Raw genomic sequence first — 24,808 nt, 5'->3', positions numbered from 1 at the left:
CTTCGATGCTCCCAGGTTTGGTGTCTGCTCTGGAGCCCTGAGCACTCCGGGTGGACTAGGTCTAGCTGGGAATATGGACATTTTCGCTAGTATTTACCCACATTGAAGCTTCCCTTCTGTATGAAGATGTAGAAGGAAAGATTGACTAAGTGTGATGTTAGTGCCCTGTGGCTGAGCTCTGCAGAGTGAGACTGTTGGCTCAGGCTGCTGGGGCTGAGTCTGGGCTGCTTGGGTAAATTCAGATACTCTTCTGCTTCGCATAATTGTGATCACCCACCCACTAGTGGATGAGGACTCTAGAGTGTGAAATTAACACATCAAGTGAATTTTATATCATGGTAGCCTTGGGCTGGTTTTTGCAAATTAAATTTTGTAGGAATTAGCCTCAGCCTTACAAAAGTAGCATTAGTTTAGTGCTGGAAACCAAGCTATTTCCGCTGCAGTTCCACCCTGAAAGGTGAGAGGTGGTTTGACTGGGATGAAGAGTCTTGTTGAATCGACTGTTCCTCTGTTTGGTGGAAACCACCATTGACCAAAGGTAACTGCCATCATAAGACCTGACCCCCATGGGTGTGAAGAAGTGCACCCAGGGATGACCATCCAAGTGGTGGTCAGCCGGCAGACACCGCCTCTTCCTAAGACCCCCGGTGAGAGTCCTTATTTGGTGTTTGGGAAAAGATGGTTTTCTTCTCAGTGCTCTAAGAATGGGTCCATCTCAGCCCTCTCAAGTTAACCATGCTCACTTACCCAACTACTAACAGGTTAGTAATTTACAACAATGGATGTGGCCACCATGGTTCTGAGATCTGACCTCCTCTCAGCCCCACATTGTCTCCCTGAAAGTCGGGCGAGGTCTGCTGGTTGCTTGGTACATTTGCCATCAGAGCAAGGAAGAGAGAAATGGAGCAGTTGGACTCAGGCCTGCACTGCCCGTGCAGTGGCCGAGGATCTCTCCCCTCTGGAGGACAGAATCCAATCCACCTGGGTTCTTTTTCTATGTGGCCAGGGTGCCCATTGCCTGTCCCACGCTCTTCCCCTAATCCTGCTGTGGTAGTAGCTCTCAGGCCTGGGAATTCTTGCTCTTTAGAGTTGAAGTCCAGGGGCCAGAGGATCCGTTTCTCTATTTCCCAGCCCCGTGGGGAGCTTTGTTGCAGACGAAGGCCCGTGGTAGCTGGCGTCCTGGGTGGGGTTCTGTCGAGCGGGCAGGGGCTTGCCACTGTTTCCAGGAAGGCTGCTTCTTTGTTTTGGCTGCTCTCTGTACCAACATTGCTTTGCTGATGTGGAATAATGATTCATTTAAAAGTTCTGTGTCATTTAGATTTACGATGTTTCCATCTCCTGCTGATCTGACTGTGCCTTGGACTGGCACGGGGTGTCTGGCTTGCTGGCAGGGTGTTGTGTCTTCATGGGCCAGGTGCCCTGTTAGGGTGAGAGGGCAGAGCATGGAGGAGGTGTACCTGATTCCTAGACCCTCAGCCCTGCAGGATAGTCAGGACAGACGTCATGTTGTAAGTGTAATGTTGGGTGGCGTCTGCCAGAGCATGGAAGTCAAGACCTGCAGCTTCCTGAAGCTGCGACATCGTGGAGGATACCACTGGATGGCAGGTGCTCTTGGAGATCGGGGAGTTAGTGCCTGGCTGTGGTTCAGTGAGGTGGGAATGGAGTGGTAGGGCCTGGTGTGCTGGATAGGAGAGAGAGTGATGTGATAGGATGGAAGGAAATGCATGGGAGACACTGAGACATGCCGAGCACCTGCCCCAGCTGGATGTGACATGACTTCAGGCGCTTGAAGCCTTGGCCTCTGACCAGTCAGGATGCTACAGCCATGTGCTGGTAGAACGAGCCTCAGGGGTGCTCACCCGGAACAGGCACGTGGTGCTCTCTCTGTCCTGCCACTGCCCTGCACACCTTACCTCCCATGTCTGGTGGTGGACATGAGGCCTGCCTCACAGATGCCCCCACCTTCCCCAGAGGGGACTTGCTGGCGCCTGCGGTGGCAGCTGCAGTGTGGCTGCTCTGCCCTCGTGAGTGCTTGTGAGTCCCCTGCAGGTGGGGCGCAGGTGCATTGCCCATGCTGGTTGCAGGATCTCTGCTGCCTCCCTTCTCTTCACTCCAGCTGCCGTCCAGGGGTTCTTCAGTGGTCTTCGGTCTCTTGGGCCACCAGTTTCCTCGGTCCTGTGCTCAGTGAGACATAGTATCTAGATCTAAAAGTTTGAGGGAAATGAAGTGAGTTTTCAAGAGTCCTGTAACTTTGGTGAGTTGTCCTGCCTTCTTGTTCTGAGGTGAAGTCTGCCCCAGGGCTCGCTGACCTGGTTTAGGTTTTCATCTGTGGTGAGAGGAGATGCCTACTTTTTCAAGGCACAGGTTGAAAGACTCTCCTGCTGTTGGAAGCAGCTCGGCTTCTCCCAGAAGACAGGCCGACCTGCCTGGTGGCTCTGAGCTGTGGGGTGCTGTCCCTCACGTTCGTAGCACAGGAAGGAGCACATCTGCACATGTGGTACCTGGGCTGCTGAAATGCACTTGGCCATCTTGTCCCTGAAGTGGCGTAAGAAGAAGGGTTTTTGAAGCCTTTCTTTCAAAATGTGCATGTGGTGATGATTTGGTCCCCTTTACCTTTAGCAGCAGTGGCCACGGGAAACCTGGCATGCCAAAAGGAGAGGTGTCCTGAGTGCTTCCTGGTTTTCCTGGGTTGGCCGTGGGGTGCCTCTGGCCACACCCGTCGAGGGCCAGCTGCCGTGGTCCTTAGCTGTGGGTTGTCTTCTGTGAAGGTGGCTGTTCTTACCTCGGGATGCCATCTGACGACCTGGGGCCAGCGTGATGGTGAAGGCCTGTGACAGATCCTTCTTGCCCTCAGCGTGGCTTCCTATGATGGACAGGGTGCAGGCTGGCTTTGTGCAGGAGCGGTTCTATGCACTTCCCAGGACCCTGTATTCCTGCCCCTGTCCTCAGCTGCCCTAAGTGGGCTCTTTTGAACTCGGCTGTTGTTTCTGTGGAGTGGCTCTGGAGGCCAGGTCTTTGCTGTGATGCATGCTGACTGCCAGGTGACATCAGGCTGTCAGGCTTTGTCAGGGACTGGAAAGGTGGATTCTAACTCGCTGTCTGCTTCTCTGGCTATTCCTGGCGTTTTGGTGAGCGCCTGCGTGTGGCAGAGTGGTTTGGGCTCTGCTCCTGTCTGTTTAAGGTCTGTCTTGGGCACTGCTGTTAAGAACTAGGCCGTGGGCTGCAGCGGGAGCCGATGCTGTCACCCGCTCCAGGCTGGCTCAGGGAGGACAAACATGGCAAAGAGGGCAGACTTAACCCTGAGGACCTGCTTTTCCTCCCTGGACTTAGCTTACCAGGGAGGGGGTGGTGAGTCTGGAACAGTTTTCTCTTTTCTCCTGGGCGTGGGAGTGACGCTGTGAGAGACAGACGTGCTGGGGGCTTGTTTTGGTGGAGGTGTCCCTTGTCCTCAAGGTGTCCCCTGCCGAGATGAGCCTTTCAGGTGTTTGGGTTGTAACTATTTTTAAGTGTAAGCCTCTTCTGGAACTGAACGAGTAATGTCCATATTTAGCTGACTTGGCTTCTGGTTTTACTTACTTCTATTCCATGGACAGTTATTATCAGGAAGCAAGCCAAATGCTTCAGAGAGAGAAGCAGGTTGAATTCTGCTAACTACAGACACAAGTGCTTGGTGTATGGACTCCTTCACTTGGAAACTCACTCCTGGAAAGCATTTCCTTGTTGTTATTTTAATAAAAATAATTGACCCTTTTTGAGCTCATGTGATAAAATTAACCATCACTCACCCGAGTGGCCAGCGCCAGCAGCTGCGAGGATGGGTGCTTGCCCAGGGGCTACTACAGACCAGCTCCTAGAGGAAGCGCCACCCATGTCTGGTGGCATGGGGTGCGTGCAATGCAGAAGGCCACCTCTGGGAGGATGGCCTGTGTCTCCCTCCCTAGTCTAGAGCCTGTGGCGGCTCTTGCGGAAGCTACTGGATGGAAATCTGTAGCGTCCTGAGCAGGAACAAAGGGTGCTGTTTTGAGGGACGTGTTGTGGAAAGAGTTCTCTTTTTGAAGGCTCTGGTATTTGATAGGCTGGATAAAGTGTGTGTTAAAAATAGGCCTCCAAGTGTTTTGTTCCCCAGTGCCCCTCTGGCGCTGTGGCTGTGTGGACACCCACCGTGGCGCTGGGGCGTTTGTCCAGGGCCTGGGGTTTGGGCCTCACTTCCCTGGGTGGGGCACTGACTGCATGCTCCTCCCCCTCAGTCCTTTCCTGGCCTCCACTGGTGGCTGCACTTGAGTGGTTCCAGTGCCTGACACATGTCTTTTGCAGGGACAGACCGGAAGTCAAGGTAGAAGTTTAAAATTGAATTTATCCATTTTTGTTCTTAATTTTGGAGGAAGAAACTTCCGTAGATGGAATGGGAAGCAGCATGTGGCGCCTCTTCCTCCCCTCGCTGCTGGTCGCTTGTGGGCTTTAGGAAGGCCTGTCAGAGCCTGGGTTCTGTCCCTCTTAATTAGGAAACTGACCAGTCACCCAGTGGTCACCCTAGCGCGTGGTGACTTGAATGCATTGTCTGACTCGAAGGGAGGCAGGCCCACAGACTTGAAGGCACTTCCTGCTTGGGCTTCACAGTAGACGGGGACCTGGCAGGAAGGCTGGGACATCGTGCGGGGAGAGTGAGCACGGAGGCTGCGCCCTAGCCCTGGCTGCCTGTCCCCTCGGGCAGTCTGGGCAGTCACACAGGTAGCCAGAGGCAGGGTGCAGCCGGCTACGGTGCCCTGGTTCCATCCTGTGCCCTGGTCCTGCCCCGTGCTGTCTGCTCTTATCCCTCCCTGGCTCTGGCACCTGTGGTTCGGCAGATGCAGAGTGCTCACCCTGAGCACCTCGGCCAGGGCCCCTGTCTGGGTTTCAGCTTTACACAGTCAGAGTTGAGAAAGCATGGGCTGCCTGATAGGGCAGTGGGTGGGCGAAAGCCACATCTAGTCGGGGCTCACCCGGCCAGGTTCTGGGCTGTGACAGGCGCTCTCAAGGTGAAGGCAAAGTCTCTGTGCTTGGCTCTTGATGGACAGTTGCCTTCGCAGCAAGGCTCTTCCTGGCCACTGGAGCAGGGGGCTCAGCCACACTCTTCTTCTTCCTCTCCTTTGGCCTTCTCCTGACCCTGCGGTTCCCACAGGTTTGTGCGGGTGCTGTTTGCTCCTCAGCTCCTTCTGCTCAGATGCACATGGTGCCCCTGCCCTGGACCTGCTCCCCCTGGGGTATGTGAGAGCACGGACGGGCCTGCATGCTGTGGCTGGAGTGTCTCTGGAGTGCCTGTTAGTCCTGGCACCCGAATCCTGTCATCTTCACCTTCCTGCCAGTCCTGCAGGCTCCTCACTCAGCCACTGCCTCTAGACGACCCTCCCCTGAGCTCGCTCTACACGCCACACCTGGCGAGTTGCCCAGCGGCACCCTGACAGCATTGTCCACCCTTTTCCATCTTAAAAGTTTCTTGAATCTTTTAAATGATTGCTTGGGAAGAGGTCTTAGTGTTTTTGCTCAAGCTGTGCATCTGCTGAGTCTTCTTGGGGCAGAGGTGGCCTCCTCCCCGGCAAAGGTGGCCACTGGTCTGTGCTCTGCCCAGTACAGTGGTCGGGTGACACGCAATGAGGTGCTGCTGCTGTGCTGACAATGGCAGCCACAGCGGTGACTGGTGCTCAGAAAGGCAGATGCACTGCTTTTCAAACGCTTCCTGCTCTGTGTGATCCGTCTGGCTACTTTCCTGGTTGATGGCACTACTGCTGCCAGGCTTGTTTCCTGTGTGAGGGGCAGTGGCCACCCGTCCTTGAGGTTGGCAGTCCTGTGTGCATGGGTTAAGCCACTCTCATATTGAAATTTCTATACTGATTTGATGAAAAAGAAGATAAAAATACCAAAAAAGGCACAGTAATCAAGTCTAGCTTATAGTGGGTGGCTGGATAAGAAAGTGCATATTTAAAACACTGAGAGGTGTAAATTTCGACGTGATAGAATGCAGCCGTGCACCCTCCAATAGATGGCGGCTCCTTCAATCGTCTGTCGAGCTCCTAGACAGATGGTCCTTCGAGTAATGAACACTCTCTTTTGAATACAGCAAGATGCCATTTGGTAAACTGATGAAGTGGCATTATTAATACATATTTCATGCAGCAACAACAAAAAATACCCAGTGGGCGTGGGTAGCTGGAGTTGAGGAAGATTCTGTGCTCCATCTTGTAGGTAACTCGTGCCTGGCCCCTTTCAGCATCCCAACATGGGTCTCCACTTCTGCACAGGGAGGAGGACATTCCTGGCATAGCTGCCTCCGTTGGGACACTCTACCTAAGAACCCGGTCTTCCTCCCTGCACAGGACTGTCACCCACAGAGGCAGGGACATGCATGGACCAGATACAGGTGAGGGAGAAGAAGCCTAGCGCTGCTTGTTGTTCCTGTGTGACTTAGAAGACCCAGGTTCTCCTCTGGTTTGTGCCTCAGCCCCCGGGGTTTCAGGCAGCACCTGCCTCTGTTCATGCCCTAGAAAAGGGAGCTTCCACCATCACCAGTGTGTGCCTGCTTTCATCACCCAGCTGTGTCTCATGTGCGTTGGAGGCGTCTCTTGGCCTAGCACCCTTTTCCCAGGCTCATGGAGGACCAGGCTGCATCCAAGGGACGTGTGGCCTGTAGGCTGTGTGCTTTCTGAGGCTGCCGGTGGTCATCTTTCTTAATCACTCCTGCTTGCTGCTCCAGCATGTTCCCCAGGACACACAGGAAAACAGGAAAGCTGTGGTTCTGGACATGTGACTAGGCAACTCCCATTCCATTCCCAGGGATTCCCTGCCAGCACACTGTCACCTCCTCACGAGAGGGCATTTGTCTTGTGAGGACTCTGTCCCCTACCTGGCTGCTGTGGTGTGCATGGGGCTGTCCCCCGCGACTCATGTGCCTTGGTCCTCCGTGTGGAGGCGGTGGACCCTTTGAGATGTGGGGCCCAGTGGGACATCACTGGCTACTGACCTGGGAAGGGAGTTAAGTGTCCCTTGGGGCTTGGGGTGGGCTCTCGCAGGAGCCAATTGTTATTATGGAGGCACCCTCCAGCTTCCTGCTCATCTGGGCTTGCACCACTATGGTTCCTCACCAGAGCCAGAGCTCTCACCAACTCCACGCCCTCAACTCCAGAGCTGTGGGCCAAGTGAACCTGCTTCCTGAGGACGACCCAGCCTCAGGTATTGCATTATAGTAACAGAAACCAGACTGACGAGTGAGCTCTCCCAGAAGTGACCGGGGGACACATCACTCTCCAACTGTTGTGTAATTCAGCTGTGTGTTCCGCATATAAAATTCTGGTGTGATTTGGTAGGGAGAAGAAAAGAGTTCTTTTCACTTAGAGAAATGTGTTCCTGTGGTCCAGAGGCTGCTCAGGGAACGGCTGTCTCACCCCGTGCCCTGTGGTGTGGCTGGTGTCTTGGGTCCTTTCAGAGACAGTCTGTGACCATGTGGGCAACGTCTTGTCACTCCTTGTCTGATTTGTATGCTCTGAAGTCCACAAATGTCTTTAACTAAGTGGACTTTGAAAACAACTGCATTGTCAAGTTCTGCTTGCAGGGTTGGGATAAGCAGGTGGGAAGCAGGAGTCCCCTAGACTGGCGGGTACCCCTGCTGCCCAGCTGTGAGTGCCCCGATGCCTGGTTGTGCTCTGTGGTTGCTTCTGAGAGCAGGAAATGGCTTTCTGTTTTGTGATGGATGCATCCCTAGCCTCAGAGTCATGGCAGCACAGTTGTTGATGATGCATACCTCAGTGACACCCAGAGGAGGAAGGGACAGGACCATTCCTCAGTCTGAGTGTATGTAACTCACGTTCTGAAGTGTGTCCAGCAGCTCTGCAGCGCCCAGAGAAAGCTGTGACTTATTTGAACAGTAAGATCTTTACTTATTGGCAGGGAAGGAAGCCACCAATACAGTGACTGAAAATCACAGCTACAGAGCAGTATTGTGTAAGTCCACTGCTGCCCAGCTCCAGACAGCAAGGTGATTACGTTTGGGCTGGGAAACTGGAAGCTGTGTGTATCCAGCTGCAGATGACAGTTAAGGAGAGCCTCTCTGTTCCCTGGTCTGTCCTGGGAGGAAGGACGGACTCCGGCTCCTGGGGCTGGAGTGCCGTCTGGTTGCATACTGTCCATCCTGCTCACCGCTGTGCTGCGTGCGTGGACCACTGGTGTAGCCAGCAAACTAAGTTGCTGCAGCTTTGAGGGATGTAGGCTTACGGAGCCCCGTGACGTTCCTGTCATGTACTTCAGTCCAGAGTATAGCCTCAGATGGTGAGAGCGAATACAAAGTGTGTGCAGAAAGAAGCGGGAGTTAGCTAGCAGCCACTGTCTCTGTGGATGCTGCATCCTACGTGTCCTGCAGGGCACCCCTGGGACTCTGCCTGCATAGGCGCTGAGCTGTCTGGTAAAGGCCAGCGGGCCTGAGGCCTCTGGAGAAGGGGATGCGCTCTGGGATCTGCTCCAGCCTGGGCGGCTGCTTTGCCTGGCGCCTGCTCCACGGCCTCTCTCCAGGAGAGGTGTGGAGATGAACCTGCAGTGTGTTGCAGGCTTCCTGTTCACAGGTGTCTGGAGCCTCTTGGTGAGGATCTGTGGGCAGGTGGCCTGTACCGCCCGCTTCAAAGTGCTGTGATTGAGGTGGAGCAGAGTGAGGAGGCCTCAGGCATTCTGGGCTTGCTTTCCTTTTGCCTGTGGTACCGGGCTATGCACGTTGGGATGCAGTCCTCTGCAGTACTGATCCTGCCGTGTCACGCAGCGGGCTTTCTGGAGAGTCACTGAAATCCTGTGTGCCTGGGCAGACCCATGGTCCTGTTGCCAGCGGGGCTGAGCCAGGTGAAGTGTAAGCTCTGAGGCTTTCACTGGTCAGCGTAGGCAGGGATGTTCGGAGCAGACGGAGATGGGCAGAGTGCCTCTGCTAGCGCAGCCTGAGGTTGTGGAGGAGCACATGCTGACAAAGTTTACCTGAAATAGCTTCTTGCAGATTCTTGGAATACTTAGCTGGTTTTCTGAGTCAGGGAATTAGTAGGCAGCAAAGCCTGATTTTTGTCATGTGCAACTACCAGTGTGTACAAACCAGGCACCGTTCATTCATAGCCTCAGCAGACGCTTAGGGAGGAATACCCAGAGTGGAGGGGACGCAAGGTCCTGGTGGGCTCAGCTGAGCCCAAGGATGAAGACAGAGACTGCTAGGACCAAGGACATTGCTGCAGCACACATGGGGCAGACGCTTTCTGTTTGCCTAACTCCCTGGGGTTTGGCATCACTTCCTTTAGCTCAGGACCTGGCTTTCTGGACAGTGGAAAGGCTGGGGTCAGGCATTGCAGGGCCCTGCTTGCTGGGCTGAGGAGTTTGCATTCTCTTCTGTGGCAGAGAGAAATGGAAGATGTGGCAGGGTTGAAAGGACCCAGTAGGATCAGATGTGCATGTGTGAAGACCATTCTGTGATGATTATGCACCAAATATTTGAGAACTTGTGCAAATAAGTGTTTTCTATTCAGCATATCATATGATTGGATCTCCTTGAGTAGTTCTTGAGAGGTGGACCTCATACCTCTTTAAGCTTGGCATAGATGCAGCTCTGCTCGTAGGTGAAAGGTTCCATTGGGTGATTTCAGTATTGGAGGTCGGTTGGTCAGCTTACAGTTCCTATTACACATGCCTGCAGTAATCAACTTGTAAAGAAAAGATGCTTATCTGGGGCCCTGTGTTTAGAGGTTTCGTCTGTGGTCGGATGGCTCTGCTGCTTTGGGGGAGCATGTGGTAGAGCAGAACCACCTGGGTCACTGCCAGGAAGCCCACCAGGAGGCCCAGTGAATCAGACATGCTCCAGAAGACGGAGGGCTGTTCTCTTGTTCCTCTGTTGTCACTGTCTCTGATTCCAGGGATGCATCCCATAATGGCTGTACTGTGTAGGAAATTCCATCACCCAGCGTTGGCCTGGATGCTCCGCACGGGAGTGTGGGCTGTGCGTCTACACGATCTGTGTTGTGGAGCGCTCCTCTGCTCGTTCCAGGCCCCTGCTATGAGACCGTGTGGGTCACGCCCACGCCCACACCAACACCTTCCTACCGAGGGGAGGGCTGCTGTCCTGGTCCACCCACCGCTGGGCGTCGGGGTCTCAGCTTCCAGTTGAACTACCTGAGAGGCAAGGGAAACAGGTTTGATCACGCCTTTCTTAGCGTCGCTGTTTTCAGAAGACATAGAGTTGCTTTTCTGAATTAGAACATCAGACGTGTGCTGGGAAAATATAAAATACCGTCAATGTTTTGTCTCATGAGAGACAGAATGAATGAGAAGAAAAACATTTTTAAATAAGAGTTGATCACCTTGTTTCTGCCAGGTCAGCCGCAAAGTTAATGTCTCGCAGGTGTCTTTTGTTTTATCCAGCATGTTTGACGAAACACTTGTGGCACAGTGACATACAAAACTTACTCTGAAATGCCAAATCCCTAAGGACCCTTCCCACTCTTGGGGGTCTCTAAGGTGTGATTTGATCGTGAGTGGTGGGTTGGAAAAGGCCTTGCCAATGCCCTGTGTTGGCCCACATGGAATGCTGCACCCATGACTGCTGCTGCTCTTGTAGCCGATGCAGCCTGTCAGGGTGGCCGCCGTTAGGCTGGGCTGTGTGACATCACTGTGGCTGTGGCTGAGGGGCAAGGCTGCTGGCCTGGAGTGTGGGTCAGCCGTGGTGGGAGAGGGGAACACGTTGGATTGACAGGTGTTGCAGGATGGTGGAGGAGGCCCTCTGCCCCAGAGCATGTGACTGCAGGTGTCCTAGGAAGGCCCTTGAGTGTATGGAAGGCTCTGTGTGTGGGTTCTGGCCAGTCTCTCAGGGGATAATGCTCCAGAGAGGAGAGGTGGCAGCAGCACTGTGGAGACCTGAGTCTTTGACAGTTTAGGGGAATTGATGTGGGCAGAAGCAGGAGCAGAAGGCAAGAAGCCAGACCACAGAATCTGTTGACCCTGAACTTCATCAATGCTAATATCTGTTTCCTATCTTAACGTAGGTGAAGAGAATACCCCTGGTCAGCTGTCTGGAGGAATGCTGTTGAAAAGTAGAGGCAACCAAGTTGTCAACAGACGAGAAGTGGGTTGGCTTGGAGAAACTGAACTCAAAGGACTTTGATTGCTTTTGGTGATGAAGAGAAAATAGCCTGGGCCTTTATGTGCCTATATTCTAGAGTTGCAAATGGCAGTGAAAGTGAGTTTACAGCAGTCTTCCTGGTGATGCTCAGCTTCTCACCAGGATAGACATGAGTGACCCAAGACAGCCACCAGCAGAGAAGCCCAAACTTGGCAGAGCCCCTTCCCAGTTCATGGGCCCTCCTAGAATCATGCAGTCAGATGATTATTTTGCTCGGAAATTTAAAGCCATCAATGGCAACATGGGACCTGCTGCTTCCTTGAATGCCTCGAGTTCTAGCGAGAGTGGTGGTGGACCTGCCAGCAGTACCCCAGCCATGCCCAAAATGGGCGTGAGAGCCAGAGTGTCTGAGTGGCCACCTAAAAAGGACTGCCCCAAGGAGCCACCCTGCAAGACACTGTGGGACAGCCGGTCTCAGAGCAGCCACGAGAGTGTGACATCCATTCTGCAGAATGGGCAGAATGACCAGGGCGAGGGGCATCAGGGGGAGCAGCTTGACCTGGGCTTGGTGGAGGCCAAGTACACCATCGGAGACATCTTTGTTCATTCTCCCCAAAGAGGGCTGCACCCCATAAGGCAGAGAAGCAACAGTGATGTCACCATCAGTGATATTGATGCCGAGGACGTCTTGGACCAGCGTGCGGTCAACCCCAACACTGGGGCGGCCCTGCACAGGGAGTATGGAAGCACATCGTCCATCGACAGGCAGGGCCTCTCTGGAGAAAGCTTCTTTGCTATGCTACGAGGCTATCGCATGGACAATTATGACCCCAAAGCAATGGTCCCGCTTGGGTTCCCTGAGTTTTTCCCCTGTGATTCTGCAATCTCCCCCAGCCTGCAGGCAGCAGCCCAGATTTCTCGGGGAGAGTTTGTCCGCATCTCAGGATTGGACTACGTGGACAGTGCGCTCCTGGTGGGGAGGGACAGGGACAAGCCTTTCAAGCGCAGGTTGAAATCAGAGTCGGTGGAAACCTCCCTCTTTCGGAAGCTGCGGACCGTCAAGAGTGAGCATGAGACCTTCAAGTTCGTGTCTGACCTGGAGGACGGCCGCCTGGACAAGGTTGTCCGCCCTTGGAACTGCCAGCGGTGCTTCGCACATTATGATGTGCAGAGCGTCCTGTTCAACATCAATGAAGCCATGGCCACTAGGGCCAACATGGGGAGACGGAAGAACACCACCACGGGGGCCTCGGCCGCCTCGCAGACCCAGGCGCCTGCAGGCCAGGCGGGCGGCTGCGAGTCCCCTCTGGGAAGCAAGGAGGACCTAAACTCGAAGGAGAACCTAGACGCTGACGAGGGGGACGGGAAGAGCAATGACCTGGTTCTCAGCTGCCCTTACTTCAGAAACGAGACAGGCGGGGAGGGCGACCGGCGCATTGCGCTATCTCGAGCCAGCTCAGCCTCGCTGGGCTCCAGTGAGAGCTGCTCCTTTGAGTCCTCCCTGAGTTCCCACTGCACCAATGCGGGTGTCTCTGTCTTGGAGGTGCCACGGGAAAACCAGCCCGTCCACAGGGAGAAGGTCAAGCGCTACATCATAGAGCACGTCGACCTTGGGGCCTACTATTACCGCAAGTTCTTCTACGGGAAAGGTAGGAGCCCGGCTGGCTGCGGTGTGCCCGGGGTGAGTCCTCAGGCCAGCGTGGCCTGCTTTTCACCGGAGCAGGTCCCTCCGGGTTTGGAAGCCCCGGCCCAATGGGCCTGGGCATGTCCTTGTCTCTGTCATTGTTGCTGCTTTTGAAATCCAGCTCTGCCTTCGTTGATTGATGATCCCCAGTGTGGAAGAGCCTTCTTTCTCTGTCCCTTGTCTGTCTCTGTCTCTCTCTGTGTAACTCTGTGTCTGTCATTCTGTGTGGCTGTTGCTCTGTGTCTTGTTTTGTCTTATCTCGGTCTCTCTGTCTCACTCCATCTCAGTCTCACCATGCCTGTCCCTTCCCGTCTGTGCGTATCACATCTGTCAGACTGAACTTACTCTTCACCCTTTTAATAAGCCTTTTCTGACAGGCTCTGTGCGTGGACAGTTCTGTGGCTTTTCCTGCTCCGGTTTTCCCTGTATTTTGCTTCCACCATGTTGCTTCGTGTACTGGACATGCCAGACCCTGTTGAAAGGACATGTGGGTTAGCATGATAGACAGGTGGAGTTTCTTTGTAGTTTTGTGATTGGTTTCATATATTAAGAAACAATTCCCTTGTGGTATTGTTTTTAAAACTCACCAATCCCTGGTAAGATGAATTATTTTGCTTTGGTTTGCATCTTTAGGCTGGAAGGGTACCTCCTTCAGAGGGCATGTAGAGTCCTTGGTTATTGGGTTCCACGGGTGGCCAAGCACCTGGCAGCAGCATGCAGTGTCTCCCATGTCCTCCTGCTTGGTGCAGCGGGTCCCTCGGCCCTTCCTTCTTTCTTGGGGTTCTACTTGTCTGTGGTCTCCACCTGCCACCCCTCTGCCCACAGGTGCTGCCTGGCAGAGCCTTCGTGCCTAGCGAATGCACTGCTCTGTTCTGAGCACTTGCAGTTTTGGACTCTGGGGGCTTCCCTTGCTAGGGGTTGGTGTCACTCAGACCTCAGCAGGGCCTCGGGCCCCTTACAGCCCTGCAGTCACATGGACCCTTTCCCCAGGGATGACTGGAGTAGGAGAAGTCATTTGCCAGATAAGTTGCAGTTATAACATTGTTTCCCCCTTCTGCGTACCGATATTGCCTATCACCCATCACCACACTATCGCTAAGTCATGTAGGTCAGAAACGGTCACAGATCTGGGTGAGCAGCAAAGCTGAGCAAGCTGACATTCGCCCTGTGACATAGTGGTCACTGTGCCCAGAAGTGGTGGCTGAGCGGTGCTGCCACAGTCTTGGTCCCACTGTGGCCCTTCTGCGATGGTGCTCACTGTTGTGCTGTGTTCCAGTGGCGGAGCCCAGGAACCTTTGGCCTGTCCTCGGCCTGTGCAGTAATGAGCCGTGACACGGGGCAGTCCAGGTGTGACTCAGGGCTGGTCTCTGGGGGGAAGTTGGTTGCTTCTGAAAGGGAGGCCCTGGAGCAGTGGGCTTCTTGTGAAGACTGCTTTTGTTGATGAACTGCGGGCTTCCAGTGCTGACCTTGAGGTTGAGCCTCCTAGGCTTCTAATGCTCAAGATCCCCAGGTAGCTGATGTCCATATTCTGCACATGCTTGGTGCCAGTGACTGTCTCTCATGTCCCAAAGTGCATTTGGAAGGAGGAGCTGATGTTTATTGGGTCGCCTCCCTTGGGTTCATAGTGTTCTCAGGAATGCTCCAGGGGTCTCTGGTTGCTATGTGCTCTCCCTGCTCCTGTGATTGCTCTTTGTCGTTATTCTTTTAAATTCTGATCTGTCATCCTTTTTAAATTTTTTTAAAGCCAACATACTTTTTCCACATTTATTAGTTGGTGCATTTTATTTGTACGTTTTAGTTGAGGGTGATCTATGACTTCCTGATGACCTTTCCTCTGTAAGTGACATTTCTTTTGCTTTTTCTGATTTGCTTAGAATTTTTGAGGGCATTGGAAATGACATCAGACTTGTTAGATTTGAATGTGAAATAAAAAAATTAATAAGCTTCAAAGAAGAATCTGTGGCGATGCCTGTGACTCAGGACAAGTGGACGCAGACGTCCAGGGCCGAGGTGATCCTCTCTGGGCCAGGGCTTGGCTGAGGCCCCAACCCAGGCCTCCTCTGTGAGGCCTGCATGAGCGGGGAGTGGGCAGCAGTCTCTGCTTGTCTGCAGGGTTCTGTGGCTCTGCACTGGGCCAGGAGGGGCCCACACACCATGCTCCAGTGCAGCTGTGTGCCTGGTATGATTGAAGGTTTCCTGCTTCTTCTGGTCCCTATGTGGTTCCCAGTCCCCAGTTGGTCAGGTGCTTAGGCCAAGGCTGCCTCCAGCCTCCAGAGCAGCAGCCCATGGTAGCCTCGCCCCATTCCCAGCCTGTCAAACAGCTGGTGGGGCCCTTCTGTCTGCAGGCTCTGGAGTCATGGGACGCCTGGCATAGACTGGCCCTGCTGCTGTGTGGCAGATGCCTCCTGCTGTGCTTCGTCCCTTCCCAACATTGAGTGCCTCTCTTCAGAAACTGGCTCCCAGAGGTCTTTCTGAACACGTTTTATTTGTCTTGTGTTCTCTGTGTAACTTCATTTCAAAAGCATGATATGGCTCTCTGTCTCTGGGAGATGTTTAAGGTGTGAACTTAAGTAAGGCAGCCGCTCATTAGAGGCCTCTGGTGTGTAAGGGCTGCTATTTATGGCAGGGCATCCTCGGGGATCCCTAGGGATTTGTGGAGGCCGTGGCTTGCCATTGTGAGCTGTATGTGGTGTGGCTTGTCCAGGCAGGTCCCCCTGTACCCTTCAGTGAAAGGGCTTGGGGAGCAGAGCTGCGATAGGTCCCGTCCCTTCCTCTGCTGGCAGTGGCCATTTGCTGCCCTACTGTTCTTGAGGGAGCCCCTGGTGAAGATGTGGTCCACTCTGCTCTGAGCTGTGCCTTGGTGGAACAGAGGGTGGCAAGTAGATCAGACCTTGAGCATCCATGTGCCCAGAATTGGGCGGCAGGGCAATGTGCTGGGCCTGTTGGGCAGGACAGCTGGACGTCGTGCGTGTTGAGGTGTGAGGTGTTGAGGCCCTCATACTGCCTCCTGAGTCTTGGAGCTCTAGCGCTGCCACATGGGACAAGCTCCAGGGGAAAGCCCATCGTACCCGCTGCCCTGGCTTTTCCCCACCTTACTCCCTGCAGTTGGGCCTTTGGTGATGGCTTTGTTGAACCGCCTTAGGGTTCCCACATGCTCCCCTCCACTGTGGCTTCAGACGGGGGAGGCCGCAGGATGGCAGTCACAGCTCCTTCCTGCGCTGCATCGCAGGCTCACTGTGGGGTGCTGGAGGTGAGGGCAGTGTTTACTTTTCATGCCAGCTTTACTGAGCGCGCTCTGCCACCATTCCTTCTGAACCTCCACAAGACCTGCATGAGGAGGTGGCACAACTGGGGACGTGGTTTAGGGTGTCCTGTGTGAGCACGTTCCCAGCTCCCTGAATGACCCTAAGTTAGCCTCTCTGCCAGATTCATTCTGAGGATTTCCCCTAACAAGTCCACAAGAAGAAGCAGGCCTGGTCTGCAGCCCTTACAGGGTCCCTTACGGGAGCTTGGCAGGGCTCCTGTGTGCCCAGCTTTCAAGCTGAGATTGTCTTTCTGTGTTGGCTACAAAACAGTGTTCTCCAGAGGACCTTCTTCATCTACTTGTGCCTTAGTGGCTTCACTGGTCTTCTGGGCCCAGGGCAGCTCAGGATTCTTTTTGCAGGAAGCTTCCAGAAAAACATTTCTAGCTGCTGCCCAGTGCAGTGAGGCCTCTCGGGAGCTGCAGCCCTGTCATTCCCACAGGATGCACCTGGCCCTCTCGGGTCCCTTTCTGCCCCAGGGTGTGAGCCCTGGTGCTCTGGAGGCCCCACCCCACTGTGAGCAGATCCCTTTGGGGGTCTGTGAGGGTGCTGGGTCTTGCCAGGCTTCCTTTCTGGGCACGCTTCAGCTCTGCTGTTCCCAGCCCTGCGCCTTCACATGGCTTCTCTTGACCCCTCTTCTTCAGTGCTAGCCTTCGCCGTGTTAGCTCCTCACTACAGGACAGTGCCCACCAATCTGCTCCAGGAGCCACTGAGAACAGAAGGCTCCCCTGGAACTTGGGAGTGGCCCTTTTGCCTCTGTGGCGCCAGCTTCTGTTTTGTGGCTGGGATTATCTTTTGCCAATAGACACAATTGTTCGCTATAACTTTTAGTTGGAGGTCTACTCCTGGGAATCAGAGGCCTGTGTGTGTGTGTGTGGGGGGGGGGGGGGTCCTTGGTACTCAGGCACCACTCAGGGTGTTGTGTGCACCAGGATTCACATCCCAGAAGCTTTTGGGACAGTCCTTGAACTCGGGCTGGCGCCTGCCTGCCACACAGCTTGCCCCAGGGTTTCTCTAACAGGTAACGATTCTCCCTGGGAAGAGACCACTGCCCACCCACTGGTGCAGGCTACAAAGGGTGGCCATTTGTTTGAATGGTTTAGAGATGGGGAGAAGCAGAGCAGTACGTGGGGTGGCCCGGGAACAGGTCCGATGGTACTGCTACCCTTTCCAAGCACAGTCCCTCCTATGTCCCTGAGATGGCAGCTACAGGACGGAACACACCTTTACGTACAGATGGGCCTCACTGCTGACTGGCGCATGCTTTGAGTTTCATGCCTGGTGGCTTTTTCTTTCTGTTTTATACAGTCACTGACAAAAATTAATAGGCAGTTGGACACTATTAAATTCACACGGTTGAACGGAGTGCCATCTAACAATGGGACTATTCTGAGAAATAAAATCTTCCCTCAGAGGACATAATCGCATCTGCATTCAGCCTGTCTCCCGGCCAGTATTGCCGTCACAAACAGAGGTCCCATTGAGTCCTGGGGGCTCCTAGCCAGGTGATTGCCCAGCTGCATGTGGGACTCAGCCCTGTGGGCCGTGTAGGTGACATAAGAACGCTGCACCTTCTCCTGCAGGGTGCAGTTGGGGCCTGGCTGTGCCATCCACTGTGGCATGTAGGACCCCATGAAGGGCCAAGCACCACCAGGCCTGTTGACCTGGCCTGAAAGTCCTCAGCCAGTCCCGGAGCAGGGGGAACTGGTGCTGGAGCACTGGCTAGGGTCCTTCTGAGTGCAGGTCTCAGCACCATAAGCCTAGTAAACTCACCCTGTGTGCGCAGACACTTACTTGGCCCCAGTCCCTGGGGTGCAGGAAGCCATGGGTGGGCTTCCAGGGCCCACCTTTCTGGGCACCCTTCAGCTCTGCTGTTCCCAGCCCTGCGCCCTCACATGGCTTCTCTTGACCCCTCTTCTTCAGCGCTAGCCTTCGCGGTGTTAGCCCCTCACTGCAGGATAGCACCCACCAATCTGCTCCAGGAGCCACTGAGAACAGAAGGCTCCCCTGGAATTTGGGAGTGGCCCTCTTGCCTCTGTGGCGCCAGCTTCTGTTTTGTGGCTGGGATTATTATTATTATTATTCCCTTTCCCACGTCCTCCCAGTTTTCCTTCTTCCTCCTGAACAGAGGCTACACAGCCATGGGCCCCTGAGGAAACCCGGTGAAGGCCACCTCCCTCTCCAGCCTCCACTGTTCTTGATTTCCTTAAAGTGGCCTCTTGCAGGATACTGTCCCCAGCTTCCAGGTAGCTCATCCTAGCAGTGCCCCCTTAAATGCATTCATGAATGCAGCCGAGCCCTGCAGAGCCTCTCCCCTCGGCTGCTTCATGAGAGCAGCTAGAACCAGGCTGACTGTGGGCAGCAGTCACCCCACATGGGGACCTTGACCAAGCTGCTTCACCTCTTAGCCCTGTTCTGTTCGTAACACGGGGACTTAGCTGTGCCACCTCGTTGGTTGGAAGGAAGTGAGTTGCCTTATGTAAAAAATGCTTAATATTTTAACCATTTTATTATTTTTCTGTAATGCCTCAGATTTTCTTTTATTTACTTATTTATTCTAATTTGTTATACATGACAGCAGAATGCATTTCAATTCATAGTACACATATAGAGCACAATTTTTCATGTCCCTGGTTGTACACAAAATAGAGTCATGCCATTCATGTCTCCTACATGCACTTACGGTAACGATGTCCATCTCATTCCACCGCCTTTCCTACACCACTGCCCGCTCCCTTTTTCTTCCTCACCTCTGCCCTATCTAGAGTTCATCTAATCCTCCCATGCTCCCCACCCACCCTCATTATGTATCAGTGTCCACATATCAGAGAAAACATTTGGCCTTTGGTTTTTTGGGGATTGGCTAACTTCACTTAGCATTATATTCTCCAACTCCATCCATTTACCTGCAAATGCCATGATTCTATTCTCTTTTTAATTCCTTTGTGTGTGTGTGTGTGTGTGTGTGTGTGTGTGTGTGTGTGTGTATACATCACATTTTCTTTATCCATTCATTTGATGAAGGGCATCTAGGTTGGTTCCACAATTTAACTATTATGAATTGTGCTGCTATAAACATTGATGTGGCTCTGTGCCTGTAGTATGCTGTTTTTAAGTCCTTTGGGTATAAACTGAAGAGTTGGATAGCTGGGTTAAATGTTGGTTCCATTCCAAGTTTTCCAAGGAATCTCTGTACTGCTTTCCGTATTGGCTACACTAATTTGCAGTCCCACCAGCAATGTATGAGTGTTCCTTTCTCCCTACATCCTCATCAACTGTTCTTATTATTTGTATTCTTAATTGCTTCCATTCTGAGTGGAGTGAGATGAAATCTTAGAGTAGTTTTGATTTGCGTTTCTCTAATTGCCAGAGATGTTGAACATTTTTTCATATATTTGTTGATATATTGTATATCCTCTTCTGAGAAGTGTCTGTTCCATTCCTTGGCCCATTTATTGAGTTGTTTTTTTTTTGGTATTAAGATTTTTGAGTTCTTTATATATTCTAGAGATTAGTGCTCTGTCTGATGTTAGTGTGGCAAAAATTTGCTCCCATTCTGGAGGCTCTCTGTTCACCTCACTGATGGTTTCTTTTGCTGAGAAGAAGCTTTTTAGTTAGAATCCATCCCATTTATTGATTCTTGATTTTATTTCTTGCACTATAGGAGTCTTACTAAGAAAGTTGGGACCTAATCTGACATGAGGAAGATTTGGGCCTACTTTTTCTCCTGTTAGGCACAGGGTCTCTGGTTTAACTCCTGGTCCTTGATCCACTTTGATTTGAATTTTATGCTTGGTGTGAGATAGGGGCTTAATTTCATTCTGCTGCCTATGGATTTCCAGTTTTCCCAGCCCCATTTGTTGAAGAGGCTATCTTTTCTCCTATATGTTTTTGGTGCCTTTGTTTAATATGAGATAACTCTATTTATGTGGGTTAGTGTCTGTGTCCTCTATTCTGTACCATTGGTTTACATGTCTATTTTGGTGTCAATACCATGCCATTTTTGTTACTATTTCTCTGTAGTACAGTTTAAGGTCTGGTATAGTGATGCCTCCTGCTTCACTCTTCTTACTAAGGATTGCTTTAGCTACTTTGGGTCTCTTATTTTTCCAAATGAATTTCATGACTGCTTTTTCTATTTCTATGAGGAATATCACTGGGATTTTGGTTAGAATTGCTTAAATCTGTATAGTGCTTTTGGTAGTATGATCATTTTGACAATATTAATTCTGCCTATCCAAGAACAAGGGAGATCTTTCCATCTTCTAAGATCTTCTTTAATTTCTTTCTTTAGTATTTTGTTGTTTTGATTGTAGAGGTCTTTCACTGATTTCCAAGTATTTTTCTTTACTTTTTGAGGCTATTGTAAATGGGGGTAGTTTTCCTAGTTTCTCTTTGAGAGCATTTGTCACTGATATACAGAAATGCCTTTGACTTATAGGTGTTGATTTTATATCCAGCTACTTTACTGAATTCATCTATTAGTTCTAGAAGTTTTATGATGGAATTTTTAAAATTTTCTAGGTATAGAACCATATCATCTGCAAATAGTGATAGTTTTGAGTTCTTCTTTTCCTATCCATATCCTTTTAATTTCTTTCATATGTCTAATTGCTCTGTATAGAGTTTCAAGGACTTTGTTAAATAGAAGTGGTGAAAGAGGGCATCCCTGTCTTGTTCCACTTTTAGAGGGAATGCTTTTGATTTTTCTCCATTTAGAATGGTGTTGGCCTGGGGCTTAGCGCAGATAGCTTTCACAATGTTGAGATATATTCCTGTCATCCCTAGTTTTTCTAGTGTTTTGAACATGAAGGGGTGTTGTATTTTGTCATGCTTTTTCTGCATCTATTGAGATGATCATATGATTCTTATCTTTAAGTCTGTTGATGTGATGAATTACATTTATTGATTTCCATATGTTGAACCAACCTTGCATCCCTGGGATGAATCCCACTTGATTGTGGTGTACGATCTTTTTGATATGTTTTGTATTCCCATTTGCCAGAATTTTATTGAGAATTTTTGAATCTATGTTCATTAGAGATATTGGTCTGAAGTTTTCTTTCTTTGATGAGCCTTTGCCTGGTTTTGGAATCAAGGTGATAATGGCCTCATAGAATGTGTTTGGAAGTATTTCCTCTTTTTCTATTTCATGAAATAATTTGAGGAGTATTGGTATTAGTTCTTCTTTGAAGAACTTGTAGAACTCGGCTGTGTATCCATCAGGTCCTGGACTTTTCTTGGTTGGTAGGCTTCTGATGGCACCTTCTATTTCATTCCTTGAAATTGATCTGTTTGAATTGTGGTTCAGTTTGGGTAAATCATATGACTCTAGAAATTTGTTGATGCCTTTGATATTTTCTATTTTTTTGGAGTACAAGTTTTCAAAATAATTTCTAATTATCTTCTATATTTCTGTGGTGTCTGTTGTAATATTTCCTTTTTCAGCATGGATGTTAGTAATTTGAGTTTTCTCTCTCCTCTTTGTTGCATGGCTAAGGGTTTATCAATTTTATTTATTTTTTTCAAAGAACTTTTTGTTTTGTCAATTTTTTCAATTGTTTCTTTTGGTTCAATTTTATTGATTTCAGCTCTGATTTTAATTATTTCCTGTCTTCTACTGCTTTTGGTGTTGATGTGTTCTTTTTCTAGGGCTTTGAGATGTAGTGTTAGGTCATTTATATGTGGACTTTTTCTTCTTTTAAGGAATGAACTCCATGCAGTGAACTTTCCTCTTAGTACTTCCTTCATTGTGTCCCAGAGATTTTGATATGTGTATCAGTGTTCTCATTTATCTTTAAGAATTTAATCTCTTCTTTGATGTCTTTTATAACTCATTGTTAATTCAGTAGCATATTATTTAGTCTCCAGGTGTTGGAGTAGCTTTTATTATGTATTTTTTCATTGATTTCTAATTTCATTTTATTATGAGCTGATAGAATGCTGGATAGTTATCTCTACTTTTTTGTATTTGCTAAGAGTTGCTTTGTGGCATAGTATATGATTTTTAGAGAAGGATCTATGTGCTGCTGAGAACAAAACTGTATTCTCTGGTTGATGGATAAAATATTCTATATCAGTTAAATTTAAGTTATTGGTTGTATTATTATAATTGTTAAGTCTTGTTGGTATATGGTTCCCTTAAGCAATGTGAAATGTCCTCTTTATCCATTTTGATTAACTTAGGCTTGAAGTCTACTTTATCTGATATGAGGATCGTGGTCCATGTGAATGGTATGTTTTTTCCTAACCTTTCACCTTCAGTCTGTGTATTTCTTTTCCTATGAGATGAGTCTCTTGGAGGCAGCATATTGTTGGGTCTTTTTTTAAAATCCAGTCTGCCAGTCTGTGTCTTGATTGGTGAGTTTAGGCCATTAACATTCAGGGTTATTATTGAGACATAATTTTTATTTTCAGCCATTTTTGTTTATTTTTGGTATCTAACTTGATTTGGTTTCTCCTTTGATCGATTTTTCCTTTAGTGTAATCCCTCCTTCTGCTGATTTTCATCATTGTTTTTCATTTCCTCCTCATGGGCTATTTTGTTGAGGATGTCTGTAGTGCAGGCTTTCTAGTTGTAAATTCTTTTTTGTTCATCATGGAAGGTTTTTATTTTGTCATCAAATCTAAAGCTTAATTTTGCTGGATATAAGATTTTTGGTTGGCATCCATTTTATTTTCATTTTGAAATGTGGGATAGCATGAAAAGACCAAATTTAAGAGTTATTGGGATAGAGGAAGGCATAGCGTTCCAAACCAAAAGAATGAACAATGTATTCAATGAAATAATATCAGAAAAATTTCCAAACATTAAGAATAAATTGGAAAATGAGGCCTATAGGACACCAAACCAGGACACCAAATCACAGTAGATCCATACACCAAGGCACGTTATAAGAAAATGCTTAACATACAGAATAAGGATATAATTTTAAAAATCACAAGAGAAAGGAATCAGATTACATATAGGGAGAAAAATAATTAGAAGTAATACACAAATTTGGGGCTTCCCAATTATTTTTTACATATCATTTCTGATAGTCTTAGTGAAATGATTACTTGTTTGGTTTAATAGTAACTTCAGAACCACTAACGCACACCCAGGACCTGTGGCAGGAGCAGGCAGAGGTAGCTGCTGGACAGGCAGCATTTGGGATTGACGGTGAGTCTCCTTTGTGTTGGCTCCGGACCTCTGAAGGACTGCTGGTGGCAGAATCACAGCGCACAGGGCATGTCTGTGCACAGCTTTTTGTTCTGGTTTGGATTTTCTGTCAGGAGCACCTCTGCTTTCAGCTAGCAGGGCAGCAGGGATAATCCTATTGTGTGTTATATGTGCATTTTAGGAGGTGGTGCTGAGGTTAAAGAAGGCCATGGAACTAAGCCAAGAGTAGGTGGGTGGTAGGAAGCTGAGCCCAGAGGCAGAAACTGGTAGCCAGGTGCACTGGAGTTTCCCTCAGGAGGACACCTAGCAGCAGGCCCAAGGACAGGGCTCTGGCTCCTCCCACAGTGAAGCCACAGTGGAGCTCAGCACACAGTAAGCCTACCACGCTCTCTTATTTGGGCTAAATACCCCCAAACTAAATGGATGACCCTTCCCCAGGACATTGGCTCTAGGAAGCACTCACCTGTGCCAGCCACTGGGCTCTGCCTGCTCAGTGATGCAGAGTTTAACTCATTAAAATGAGACAGTGAGACACAGTGAGTTAAACTCTGCTCTGCATCTAAACAGAGATATGAAGAGAAAGCTGTAAGACACTGTCAGGAGCAACTGAAATCCTAAATAAAGGGAGGGCATGCATCATTGTCCTGGTTTAGGTTATTCAACATGTAGAAATTAAAAAATCCTTAGGTGGGATGATAGACGTTCATTCAGAGAGGTGTAAATTAGAATCAGAAAGGGCCGATGAGGCTGTGAATGGAGTGCTCAAGTTAGGAGAGGCCCAAGGAGGGACTCTAACTGATCAGGGAGATGCTCTGAAGGAGATGGGTGCCCTGGCAAGAGAGTCCAGAGTGCGCAGTGACAGGCCTGGGGAGGCCTGGCCTAGAAGGTGGGACTTAGACTGGCATGGGGTGCCACGGAGACCTCAGGCAGAGTGCTGGTGTGGAGCAGGCGTTTTGGGGTTGAGATGTGGTTGGAGGCTGGGGAAAGGAGGGTGAGTGGGGACATGGAGAATAGGCGCTATCCTCGCTGACAGGCAGTGGGGATCCCCAGTGGGGAGCCTTATCTCTGAGTAGAAGGCCCTTTCCCCTGGACCTCCTGACCCCAGTTGTAAAAGGGAGGTGTGCTTCTCACCCTGAAGGCAGCGCTGGTCTGTCGGCCATCCCCCTGGCTTCCACTGAGCATACCACTCTTACTTGTTGGGCATCAGGAGCAGTGACCTGCCCAGGTGATCTGGGCTCTCAATTTTGCCATGAAAAGGGGTTTTATGTATTCACTCTTTCTCCCTAAAATATTTTGAAAATCTAGGTTTGTGTTTTGGGCGTTACCAAACCTGGAGCCTGGCGCTGATGGGCACATTCTGCAAGCACCTCCCTCGGTGGTGTCCTGAGGGCAGTGGCACCCTGGTGCCTGGCTGTGTGTCATTTGCTTTTGGAATATTCTTCTCAACACGTCACCGAAGGGACACAGAAGTCATCAGGGTAGTTGACTGCAGCTGAGCAGGCCCCTCAGTATGCACTCTCACGGACAGCGTGATGGTGTGGGTTCCCCCACTCACC

General features: G+C 50.4%; 1 protein-coding gene across 4 annotated transcripts in view; it reads left to right on the top strand.

Annotated features, from left to right (window-relative positions):
• Sipa1l2 (signal induced proliferation associated 1 like 2) overlaps positions 1 to 24,808 on the top strand; it is a 134,393-nt gene that overhangs the window by 45,261 nt on the left and 64,324 nt on the right. For all 4 annotated transcript variants that reach the window (XM_071619827.1, XM_027948033.2, XM_071619825.1 and 1 more), the window contains exon 2: positions 11,028 to 12,753. In XM_071619827.1, the coding sequence (XP_071475928.1) occupies positions 11,274 to 12,753 (1,480 nt within the window). In that variant the 5' untranslated portion in view covers positions 11,028 to 11,273. The remainder of the gene's footprint in view (positions 1 to 11,027; positions 12,754 to 24,808) is intronic.

Source organism: Marmota flaviventris, chromosome 12 (genome assembly GCF_047511675.1).
Source record: "Marmota flaviventris isolate mMarFla1 chromosome 12, mMarFla1.hap1, whole genome shotgun sequence".
Lineage (NCBI taxonomy): Eukaryota > Metazoa > Chordata > Mammalia > Rodentia > Sciuridae > Marmota > Marmota flaviventris.
The sequence above is the reverse complement of the archived record's forward strand: the minus strand, read 5'-3'. Positions and strand labels throughout refer to the sequence as shown.